At 46.3% G+C, this 12,490-nt stretch overlaps 1 protein-coding gene across 2 annotated transcripts in view; it reads left to right on the forward strand.

The window, feature by feature from the left end:
* Positions 1-4,800: 4,800 nt before the first annotated feature.
* The window catches only part of MAN1C1 (mannosidase alpha class 1C member 1), a 141,721-nt gene continuing 134,031 nt past the window's right edge, over positions 4,801-12,490 (forward strand). Inside the window, exon 1 of one of the 2 annotated variants that reach the window (XM_083751734.1) lies at positions 4,801-4,916. Coding sequence is in view for 1 of the 2 variants with exons in the window: in XM_083751733.1 (XP_083607859.1) it covers positions 7,264-7,893 (630 nt within the window). In the remaining variant the exon portion in view is untranslated. Of the gene's footprint in view, positions 4,917-5,094; positions 7,894-12,490 lie in introns of those variants that run through there. The other variant, XM_083751733.1, reaches the window with a different exon arrangement.

The following is a 12,490-nucleotide window of genomic DNA, read 5'->3' on the forward strand; positions in this document are numbered from 1 at the left end:
TCTTAGATCCTTAAGGAAAAGCCCCTGCAAAAGCCTCACTGCTGGGTGCGGGAGACTCAAAGAGGGGGAGCCATTTCAGAGCCTCTTGTCCCCCCTGCATTGTATGGGTGGCCCTGGGGCGTTTTGCCTCAAGTGCCAAAATGGCTGCCCCCTGGACGCCTCGAAAAATGGAGACTAGATTGTTTCCACAGTGGTATCCAGCCTTCTGAGGTGCATCTGATTCAGCTGCCTTCCCAATCCTTCCCAAATGCTCTTTATTGCAGAGCTATAAAGGAGAGAAAAAAACTATTTCATTGGTTGCCTGGATGTAACTTTCCCAAGACACCTCTTAGTTCTTCTACTACTTAGTTCTTCTTCTACATTTTTTGCCTGGTTGGTGTTTGATTTCTGTGGAAAGAGGGAGAAGGGATACTGTGCTGAGCCATTCAACCCTTTTATCATATTCAAGGCATCTTCAGCTTGTTGCCAAAATAAATAAAATAAAACAACAGCAAAGCTCTTTGTCTAATTTCTGCAGAATTCCCAGCTAAGAGAAGTGACGAGGTGGGTTTTTTTTTAAAAAGCCAGCTGCAGATCTGGTTTTGGCCTGTTGAACTAATAAATATGTGAAGAAAGAGAAGCCGGGTGGGGGTGGTGATAGAGATTGTACGAGCTCCTCTTTATAGGAAGAAAATGAAATTGAAATTCTAAGGTCTTGCGACAGATCCCTAGATTTCACTTAGAATTCAACTGTTCTGTGCAACAAAACAAATGCTTAAAATAAAGTTGATTTGCAAGAATACAAATTTATTTAAATGTCTATTTAAAATACATTGATAAAAGGTGATTGATAATAAAATAACAATAATTTATAATAAAAAGGCTAGGTCTTCAAGGATGGAGTTGTAGCCACCTTAGTTCTACTCAGAGTAGACACACTGAAATTAATGAGCCTATTATTCATAGGGAAAAGGTGAGGTATAAATAAATACCACTTCAGTGGGTCTACTTTGAGTAGCAACAGCATTGTCTATAACCTATGGATACCTGATTATTTTTTCTCATAAAAATACAAGATTGTGAATCATAGCAAATAGATGACAACTGTATTTTCTTCATTAATAACACATAAATTTATGTAAATGATCAAACATATTATATACCCAAAAAACTTTTGTGTCAAATTACACTAACTTGTTAAGCCCCTCTCCCAATCTCCTTAACACAGCACCCTATTACTAACATTATCACAAAACGTATAAGCATGAATAGAAACATCCAATAGAATCCATCCAGATCCTTCCAGATCTCATGGGGCAGCGTCTAATGATCACATGTGCCAAGCGGATAAGACTGCCTGGAAAGACTACAGACATTTTTGTCCCATATGTGTGCATCCAGAAGGCACAATTTCATGCTTCTCATTACCTCGCTATATGCCAGATATGACATGGATTTGAACAGCTACTGCAGAGGAGATGGAAGTGTCTTCGCCAGAAGGACCAGGCCTGCCTTTACAAGACATGCTGGAGGATTTACAAATAAACTTAATTACCCTGTCAAAAGTTTTGTGGGGGTTTTTTGCCTCCAGTTCTGTCCATAACAATTGCATGTCTCTTCCCTCTCCTGGCTTTTTTCTATAACAGTAGATATTAAATTCAGTTTTTCTTATGGCTATAAAAACTACTTTCTTTGAAATTATTTCTTCCGGTCCTGCTAAAAATAGACCTCATAATACAAGAAGATTCCACTCTCTCCATAATTACACCTGGGCCTTCTAACTGTCCTTTCCAGTTTATCTTATCAGTTTTTCATAGATCCAGCCTTGAATTACAACAATAGAGGGGGAGGCTTGGTTTTCTGTGTTACACCTCCCCATTCTAATTTGCTTGCTTTTAATGTAATTACGTATTTATCCTTGAGGCCAGTGATCTACCTTAAAAATGGAATATCTTACTTTTTACATCCTTTAGATGTCTTCATTGTATATGCAGCTCTTGTGTACATCTCTCTTCGTTTTTCATGGAGTCACTCTGCTCTTCCATTCATGGACTCAAGTGTGTTTTGTTCTTCAGCTCTGCAAACAAATGATAAGCTGCAGTATCTGGTTGTTTTAGCTTGAGAATCAGATAGTTTGCATCTATCTTATTTTTGCCTTAAATATCTGGTTCCATCCAGCAATACTAGGTTCCAGTGGGAAAATCCTGCTAATTCCAGCTCAGTCACAGAGTTCACTGGGGGCACCTTCTGAATGTTAATATTTTGCAGGATGGATTCAAGTGCATGCCAGGAAATTTAGGTTTGCGTGATTAAAGTGTATTAAAGTGCTCTGTTGCCCTAGCAGAAGGGCAAACAAATTATTTGCAGTTAGGAAAGTGATGGAGAAATGCATTGGAAAGTGTGGAATGACTGACTGACTGACTGAATAACACAATGTATGAACACCCTGCAAGCAAATCAAGATAAATGTAGGGTGAGTGCTTATTGTAATATAAACTCCCTATATGCAAATCAGAACGAATGCTCGTAAAGGCAGGGTATAATCTTACCTCTGCATAAGCTTTGTGCAATCAAATCAGGATGGATGCTCAAGATATAGATTTTCCGAACTGCAGGAGAATGGGTGTACAGTGGTACCTTGGTTTATGAACTTAATCAGTTCCGGAAGTCCATTCTTAAACCAAAGCGTTCTTAAACCAAGGCCTGCTTTTCCATAGCAGCAGGGAACTCAATTTACAAATGGAACACACTCAACAGGAAGTGAAATGTTCTTATTCCAAGGCAAAGTTCACAAACCAAAACACCTATTTCCAGGTTTGCAGCACTCTTAATCTAAGTTGTTCATAAATTAAGCTGTTCTTAAACCAAGGTACCACTGTATTAAAGAAAAAGAACTCTTCCCCAAGCTGGCATCAGCACCCAACATCCTTAAATGCTCCAGGACTCTGGCAATTTCCACCACTGGTGCTGGCTCAGGATCCTTGTGTTGGGATGCTGGATTTGGAAGCTGCCTCCCATTTCAATTTCCACAGTAGCCCTGGGCAACAAGTCAGAGCATAGGAAGAAATTAAAGTGACAGGCAGTTCCGGGTTTTCTGGTGAAGATCATACTGCTGTCGTCTACTGCTGCCACCACCTAATAAGCCTGCTGGGAGGGGCCCTTTGATGTAGGAGGGACCCCAGGAGAGAACACTTTGCCAAAGTTGTCCTTCAAACCTGCAGTTGGTCTTAGCTCTTTCTCTCCCTGTCTCACAAGGTTGTCAAGCTACAAGTTGCTCTGAGGTTTGATATCCTCAGAGTAAAAGCAGGCTGTAAATATAAAATATTCCATTGTTAGAATTAGTAGTTGTCTACCTTTTCAGATCTGGGATCAGCCTTTAGTCCAAGCATCTGTAACCCGAGCTACCACTGTACTGGATTTGATGACCAAAATTTTCTTAAGCAAAGGCAATATTAAAAATGATAAGTTTTAAGGCCTTTTTAAATGCCAGAGCTGAAGGAGCCAAATGAATTTTAACTGGAAATGAGTTCTACAACCCTGTCTACCACCAAAAAGGTCCTGTATTGTGGGCTCACCAAGCTACTCAGTTTCACCTTAGAACATGTAAGCTGGACCTCAAATGCAGATCTTAGACTATCGGACAGGGTAATATGGGTGCAAACAGTTTTATAGGTAGTCCTGTCCCAAAATGTTTAGGGTCTGAGAGGTTAGTACCAGCACTTTTAAATGGTCTGGTAACCAAGACAAGTGATGCAAAAGTGGTGTCACATGTTTCTGTATGTCATCAACATATTGATGGCAGTGCAACCCAAAGCTTCGAATGACATCCCCTCCCCAAACATGGATGAGAAAATGCAATGGAAGCAGCAGCATTGTACCTATAATAGTGTATTTGAGGGAATGTCTGCCCAAATTCTGTAAGAAAGTTTACCCTATTCCAGACAAAGAAATGTCATGTAGATATACGGATGAACATCTTCCTTGAAAAGAGCAGACAGTTTGAAGTATGTAAAGCAGAGGTTATCCACCTTTCTGCTGAAGCAGTTTACAATTTTAGAGGACTAAAACAAATGATATAACATTTAACGTTAGGGGAGGGGCAGTCCAGCAGGAGCAGACCCTGATGTTGTCTGTGGCTGGCTGCCTCCCCCCCTCCTCACAGAGCATATGGTGTCTGTGGACCCTGTGGGGGAGGAGGGGACAGTCTGGCTGGAGCAGGTCAGATGATGTCTGAGGTGTAGACCCACAAGATCTGGAGGGCCCAGCGTTGGCTATCCCTGATTCAGTTCCCTAACCTAATAAACAGTTGACGACAGCACTTGCAGGTTTTCATTCTTTTTCTGTGACCCTACAAAACCAAATAACGAACAACCTAATTGGTTCTGTGTGGCAATTTTTTTGCCATTAAGAACAGCATGTGTAATATGAGAACGCTTCAGCATAATCACAAAACTGATCAGCAAATAGTGCAACAACCCTAGCTAGCCTCAAACAGGCGTTGCCAGCGCGGCATATTGAGAAATTGATTTTTAATCCAAACCATTTTATTACACACGTTTCCGAGAAAATGCATTGCGACATAATTAGCCATTGTGGACTGGGAGGAAATGGACTCTAGTTCTGGAAATCGTATTCCACAGGACAGGTGTCAGCCTTTAAGGTGAAACCAGACTCTGCTGTGTTTATTAGTTATGCGGCTCTTACATGGAAAAAAGAGAGGCACGCCCCGACACGTGTCTGCCTCCTTCACAAGACGGCCATCCACCCGCTCCCACCCCCGCGTAAAGCTCCGCCGCCCTCTCCAACGATCTGAAGCATCTCAAGCCAATGAGAACGGGAAGAGCTTGCCAACCAATAGCGTACGAGTCGGAGAAGCTTCAGCCGGCCGCTGTGGTAAACAATAACGAGAGGGAGCTCGTGCCTGAGCGATAGTCCTGGTGCGCCAATCAGTCGGGGAGTAGCCACGCATACCGGTCCAATAGTGGGAGGGGAGGCGGGAAGAGGGGGAGAAGCGCGCGCCAAAACCAGGCAGCGGCGGCGACGCGCGCGTTCTCTCTTCCTCTCGAGGGGAACATCAACCGCTGGGAGGGGGCGTGGCCTGCGAGGGGGAGGGTGTGCGAGCCAGGCGGGGCCCACGCGCGGAGGCGGGGCCGGACCGGAGGAGGCGGGGAGCTGCTGCTGTCGCAGTAAGAGCGGAGCTGCGGAGGGGGCAGCAGTAAGTGCAGTCCAAGGCTGGCCAGCAGCGCTGTTTGGATCTCCAGGAAAGATGCGAACTGGCAGCCGCTTCGGCAGGGCTGTAATTGCGTTTGATGAGCCTGGTGCAGTTAGGAGGAGGGAGGTACCGAACCTGTAATTCTTGGATGGGAAGCGCGAGAGAGGCCCGCTGCCTCTGGGGAGCTCGCCTGGCAGCAGCCTTATTTAGTGGGCACTTAGACCCATTGGCAGCGAGAAGCGAGCAAAGGCAGAAGCAGCCTTTTCTCTCCGCTTTCCCAACATCTGTGCCCAGACAATAGCAAGACCAGAAGGGAGGCAGCGATTTCAGAGACTTCAGTGCCTGAAGGACCGAGAGAGAGCCTGGGGCTGGGAGCTCAGGCAACCAACTGTCCGCCCAGTCCTATAATGAATTGCACAATTTCCCTCCCACCCTCTAGCTTTCTCAAACCGAAGTGTGGATCTCCGATTAGAGCTGTGGATCTCTAGTGTATTCTCTCGAGGCTTTTTTTTTAAAGAGACAGTTGCTTCCATCCAATGAACAAGGAAGAAAAAGTTGTGAATCGTTTCTTCTCTGGGAAGGAGGAGAAGGAAGGAGGAGCTACGAAAGTCGGGATGCAGTTTGCCAGATGGTCATAAAAAGAGAAGAAAGCAAGCAAACAGCTACCCGACGACGTTTATTTTAAAAAAGAAATTACTCTGCATTAGGTGCATTTGCTTGCAAGCTAAGAAGGAGATTCCCACGAAGTCTTACCTAGAGACGAACAAGAGGGATATTAGCGATAGTTTGATTCCCCCCTTTTCCTTTTATTCCCTCCGCCCCATCCAAACCCCTCCTCTGGCCTTGTGGATCCTCCCCTTTTCTTTTTTCTTTTTGGAGGGAGGAGGAGATGAACGTTCGGCTTTTCCCTAAACAGCCGGCCGATTATTGCCAGAAGAACCCGATCTGGGAAGCCTCGAGGATGCGGCTTGCAACAGACGAAAGCTGATGGTGAGTCCGTCCGGGAAAAGAGCGAACGAGAGAAGTCGGGCTGAAGTGGATGGAGAGAGAAGGACGGAGGGGGGCTTGCAGACAACGCCGCGCTTGGGACCAGCCGATCGCGCCCCCCGTGCGCAACAGCTCCCTTGTGCAGAGCGCGCCAAGCTCCCGCTCCTTTCCCTGCAGAAATGCTGCATCATGAACCCATCACCCATCCGGATCTGCCCCTGAACCAGACAGAGAACAGCACCCCTGGTGCTTAATAGCAGCAGCAGTAAGCAAGGAGGGAGCAAGGCGTGGACGAAGTAAAGGGAAAGAAAAAGAAAGATCCGCCAGATACCCCCCTCCCTTTTTGTCTGGCCAGGGCTGCCTCCATCTGCTGTCTCAGGACCCCTAAGGAGGCAGCGATGCCTCGGCCGTAGCCTTCGTGCCAGAAGGGGGAACTCCTCTCACAAGCGTGTGCGCGAGGAGGCGGCAGGAGGGCAGGCAGGAAGAGGAGGCTGCTTATCTCTCCCTTCGTGTCTCTCCGCTGAGCATCTCGTCAAGCAACTCCTCAACTTCTTGCCCGGCTGGAAGAGCAACCCGGAGCAGCTGCTGCAACTTCTCCCAGGGACAAGGGCTGCAAAGCAGAGTGGGACGGTGGCAAAGAAGCGCGCCCGGGTGGGTCCCTCTCTGTCTCTGTTCCTGGGGTGTCTAGTCTAGACTGAGACACGTGTCCTTTCTCGAAGAAAGCCAATTTTTAACTCTAGCTCGGAAGAAGCGCGCATTTTCACACTCCTGCACCACCACCCTTTATTATAATTATTTTTACAACCGGGATTTTTTGTTTTATTTTTTAAGTCTCTGGATGGATCTACTCAACGGATCAGGGCGCGCATTTTTATTAAGCATATAGCTCTCTCCTCTCCTCTGAGACAGCTGATCCCAACCACCCGCCCTTTGATCCCGCCCGGCAGGTTGCTCGGGTCGCCTGTCTGACGCCCCGCTGGGGTTGCTGCTGCCGCCGCCGCCCTCGCAGCCTCCTCGCGCCGGGTCCGGTGGCTTCGATCCGGGGTGGCTTCGCCGCCGCTGGTGCCGGGCCTTGCGGAGCGCCCATGCTGCTGCTGCGGAAGCTGCCGGGCATGCCGGGCTGGCCGCCGTCGGCGCTGGGTCTGCGGCTGCCGCAGAAGTTCCTCTTCCTGCTCTTCCTCTCGGGCCTGCTCACGCTCTGCTTCGGGGCCCTCTTCCTGCTGCCGGACTCTTCCCGCTTCAAGCGCCTCTTCTTGCCCCGCCGAGGGGGCGCCGGTGACGCGGGCGGGGACTTGGACGGGCTCCGCAGCCTCACGTCGCCGCCGCCACCGGCGCCCGGGGCCGACCCTGGCCGCCGCCATGCCGCCCCCAGCCCGCCCAACGCCGCCGCCGCCGCCCCGCCGCCGCCTCGTCGCCTCAGGGACCCCAAACTCCCCCCCGCGCAGGCGGCGGCGGTGATGGAAGCCGCCGCCGCCGCCACTTCCTCCCGCCGAGAGCGCCTCAGCCCGCTCCACCGCCAGGGGCCGCCCGGGGAGAAGAAGGCGGCGGGAGCGGGAAGCGGCACCGGCAGCGCAGCCCCGCTCCGGCAGACGAGAGCCCCGTTCCGCTTCGACTACGAGGTCTTCCGCCGCAGCCTCCGCCACCCGGTACTGGGAAGGAGGAAAGGCGGCACCGAGGACCCCGAGAACCGAGTCCGGCGCCTGAAGCTCAAGGAGGTGAGTGAGGAGGCGCTTCTTCATCTCCCCGCTCTGCACACACAAACACACGCATTCTCTTGGCATCTTTTTCCTCCCATGCATTTCCTCAGGTTTTGCCGCCTTCTGAATTAAATTTCTGTTCACTACAGTACTTCATTAATTAAGATGCTATCAATGGGAACGGTTCTTTTAGCAGAGTGCCTGAGAAATGACAGGTCCCTGCCCCAAAGAGCCTAAGTGCTCTAAATCAGGTATCTTCAACCTTTTCAGACCCAGGACCCACTTTTCACCCAAGCATGTGCATGGGGACCCATTTCTTAATCTTTCCCCATCCCCCCCCCTTGGACCAGGCAGTGACCCACCAGTTGAAGACGAGTGCTGTAAAATGTGTCATAGATGAGGGTAGTCAGTATGTTGCTGTCAAGATACAACTCCCATCGTCCCTGACCATTGGTCATGCTGGCTGAGGCTGATGGGAATTGAAGTCCTCCACACCTTGAGAGCACCATGTTGGCTACCCTTGCCGTAGACAGGGATGAAACAATTCCTTTGGTGTGGAAGCTCTGCTTTTGAACCTTGTATAGCTGATTAACGTGAAATGGCTTTCTGACTATGTTCAGAGGTATGGTTTGCCCTCTTCCTTAACCCCTTTGGTTACCTCTCCACAGCTCCCCTCTGTCCCCACACCTCCATCTTATCTTTTGAGTTCATTCAGAATTAATTTGGAATTGTTACTACTGTATTAAGTTGCTCTGTCTTCACAAGTGTTTACATGGATTAGAGTTCCTCACTTTGCCTCATAAGCATGTGTTGAAAGGGTGGGAACAACAGACTGGCTTGAGACTGCAGTCTTAAATCCACTTATCTGGGGAGTAAGTAAGCCCCATTAAAACTTGGAAGGATGTGTGCAAAGCATATTGTGCTGTAAAGCATATAACTTGGAACAACTTCAGATGTGACTTTAACAGGTAATGCGCTGCAGACCTGTGTTATGTCTGTTGGTCTGCTAATGCCATCATCTTTGAAGTGGGGACACACATTGGTTTTTCAACCATGAAGGTGTATGCTGAAAAGCTGGAGATCTCTGAAGCTCTGTGCAGTGTGTTTCTGTGATGTACGTGATTTAAAACATGTTGAAGACTACAGGTTCTAGAGAGTGTGTGCAACATGGGGTTGTAATGCATAGCTGTTAAAATTGTGAAGTGGCTTGCAAAAGGCATGTTGAGTGATAAGTAAGCATCATATCTTGAGTACTGTGCTTTTCTCATCATCATCATTATCCCCTTCCTTGGGTTATGCCTTTCACCCCATTGCCTCTTTAGGCTTCTATTAACTGCCCATTAATACTCCTTTTGTCCACTCACCTTTTTCATGTTCCCAATTCCTTCCTTGTATTCAGCATTTTTTGACTGCCTTATTCCTCTCACACACTACCCTTCATTCCTCCCCCCTCATGTTTCCACTTAAGGACTCTTTCTCTGTTCTGACTTACCTTCCATTTTTGCTCTCAATGGCTTTTTCAATTACTCTTTCATGCCTTCTCAATTTGTCTCTTCTTGCTCCCTTTTAGCTGCTCCTTTGCATGTTTACTCACAAGTAAGCCCCACCACTCTGGGATTTTCTCCCTGTAACCCTGCATAATAGTGTAGCCCTGCAGTACCAGCCCTTATGCATGCTTATTTAGAAGTGCCACAATATTTAATAAAGCTTACACCCCAGTAAGTGTGTTTAGGATACTGTACAGGCTTAATTACTTTCTTCACTTCCCCTTATCTCCCCCCTCCCAGCATTCATTACCCCCGTGTTTTCCATTACACATTCTTTTTCATGATACAATGTTATATATACATAATATTAAACACACAAATACCTTTTTGCAACCTCAAGTCAAACCTTTGTACAGTAATATATTTTGTTTCTAGGAATTGACTACAGTAGTGTACATATTGTTTGTGTTGTATACGTGTGATAAAGCATGCAGATTTTGCATAATTTTTTTTAAGCCTACTGTTGAAGCTGAGTGATGTGTTAGCACTAGAAGTGTGGCATATAAAGAATAAATAAATATAATTTCCATCTGTTACACAATGTATTGTGTATCGTATGTGAGCATGGTACACAAAAATGCACTCTCTAATATTTTGCTTCTTTTGTTCACATACCCTCAATTCAAAACTTCATGTGCCATATTAACACACAATATGAACTAATCCCTTCTCATTATGAACTAATTCCCTTTAGTTAGTGAGCCCCCTCAAAGTTGATGCTCATTTATGTATTTTTTTCTTATAGTATCACCTGTCAATTCTTTGTTATCTCATGCTGTCTTGTATAGAAATAACAGTTTTTCAGGTAATATAGTAGAGTTTATGGTGCACACATGTCTTTTTAAATTCTGTTATTTGTTCCTGGTGAAACAGGCTTTTGAAACACAACAAAAGCCTGTTAAACCTATTTAACCATAAATTAGCATGACAGAAGCGGTTAAAATAGAGATATTTGCCCAGTATATATATTATCAGACTTTTTGAAAACTTATCTGGATATAGTTATGGCTAGTCTGTTATATTGGTTTGGTCCTCCTTCAGTTCATGTTTCACCAGGATCCCTGTGTGTGTTTCACCAACATTCCCCCATTATTCTTACTTGTATTGCATTTTTTCTACTGATCATTCTGGCTTTTCAAATACCTTTCCTGTGGTTTTATCCATCCCTGCTTCTGCCACCCATCTACTTCTACTTCCTTCTCTTCAATACCAGATTGGGATTCCTTTTCTGGAGCTAACTTAGCACTCAGCCCTTTGAAAGCACATGTCCCCTTCACCTCTCCTCTTTGCTTTCCCATAGAGCAGAATGAATTCTAATAAGCTGGTAGCAGGACACAATAAGATCAAACTGAGTAAAGAGACTCTCTGGTTGGGTCTTTGGGGGAAAACACTGTAGAAATTGAAATGGCTCTTGGGAAATGGTGGAAGTTTGGTCAATTGAGACGCATGAAACCAAAACTTGATGAAGTGTTTGAAATAGATAGGGTGAAGAGGTCCAGAAGGTCATCCCAAGTCCAAAGTGAACCTTTTGCCGAACGATTAGATTACATCAGCCTCTCTAAGACCTGTTTCAACCTTTTCAGACCTTGGACTCATCATTAACTGCAGCTTGCCACATGGGACCCATTCCTGTATTTCATTTTGTTTTTGACGGCACATCTTTCTACCTTTACCCCTTTCTCCTCTTGCTTTCTCATAACAAAAATAATGCTGCTGGTATGACTCAGTGGACTTCCACTCCTCAGCTAGTGTGCAGAGGGCTGGGATGAATTGTTTGCACCTCTGCCAAAGGCAGGACACACAGCTGTAGCGGACATGTAGGAAAAGTCAGAAATGTCTTGCTAACTCCTTTGAACTGGAGCGGGGGACACACCTGGCTCTGAACTTGACCATCGGTGAGAACCTGTATTTGTGGCAAAACCCATTTTCTCAAAAGGAAATTTCATTTTGGCACATGTCCACCCACCAAGGTGCATGCCATTTCTGGTCAAAGCAACCCTCGATTCCCAGTGTTATAGGCAACAAAACAGACATAGATAAAAGCCCGTGGGAAGCACTTGTGTTTGACCCAGTGCAGCCTCTCTCCCTTTGTACAGTATGTTGGCACCCAGCATTTGATGAGACACAAGGAGAATAATAGACCAGATTCTACCATGTGTCTGTGTTGGATTCCGAACAATCTCGCTTGTCACGGTGGGTTTCACACGTGTAACTGAGGACAGAGATTTGGCCCAGTGCCAGCAGTACATGCATAAAGGACTGGCTAGCAGCTTTGCAAAAGGGTGACCTAGTTAACCAACAAGCTATAGATTCAATGCAGCACTTGGGATACTTTGGCTCCGCTGGCTTGGAGCAAACCTGAGGTTGGCAACAGATGCTAATTCATAAAGCAGAGATGAAATGGTGCGAGCATTAATTCTCTGGATCAGTTCCTCCATCAAACATCTTTGAACAGGGAGGAAAGTCTAAATGTAGTAGAACAAAATCCAGGGTGACACATCATGGTCGCAACACACCTTTTTATTTATTTTTTAAAAATATACAATATAAAATATTATTTCTGATTATGAGCTTTTCGATCAAGTCTTGCAGAGAAAGCAGTGCACTAACAATAAAATTCTAATTTCTCTGCCAGGCAACCAGACAAAATGCACCCGGGGTGCTCGTTTTTCCTTACAGTCCCAGGCATAGTTGAGATTAGCTCTGCCTGCCTGTTGGACTGTTGTTAGCAGCAGGGAATTGAAAGAGGACTGCTGCCCCCCTCCCTGCCGCCTTGGTTTCTTTGACACTTGGGAGTTAAGGCTTCTCATTTGTTTCTTGCTGCATTGCAAGCTTCTGAGGCCTAGAGCATGCTGGTACAAGAGTTTCTCTTAACCACAGTAGCATTGCTTTATACAAGGCAGCACATACAAACAGGTTGAATAAATGAGGAAAGCACCTCTAAGTTAGTGGCACTTGAATCATGAAACCAGGGGTACGTGTGAATTTTCCCTAAGCATGCACCTCTAGCAATCTCTAATGTACAATCATGTCCAACATGATTATTTCTCCATAAATTAAGAGTAATC

The sequence above is a fragment of the Podarcis gaigeae genome (assembly GCF_964106915.1).
Source record: "Podarcis gaigeae genome assembly, chromosome: 8".
In the NCBI taxonomy this organism is placed as follows: domain Eukaryota; kingdom Metazoa; phylum Chordata; class Lepidosauria; order Squamata; family Lacertidae; genus Podarcis; species Podarcis gaigeae.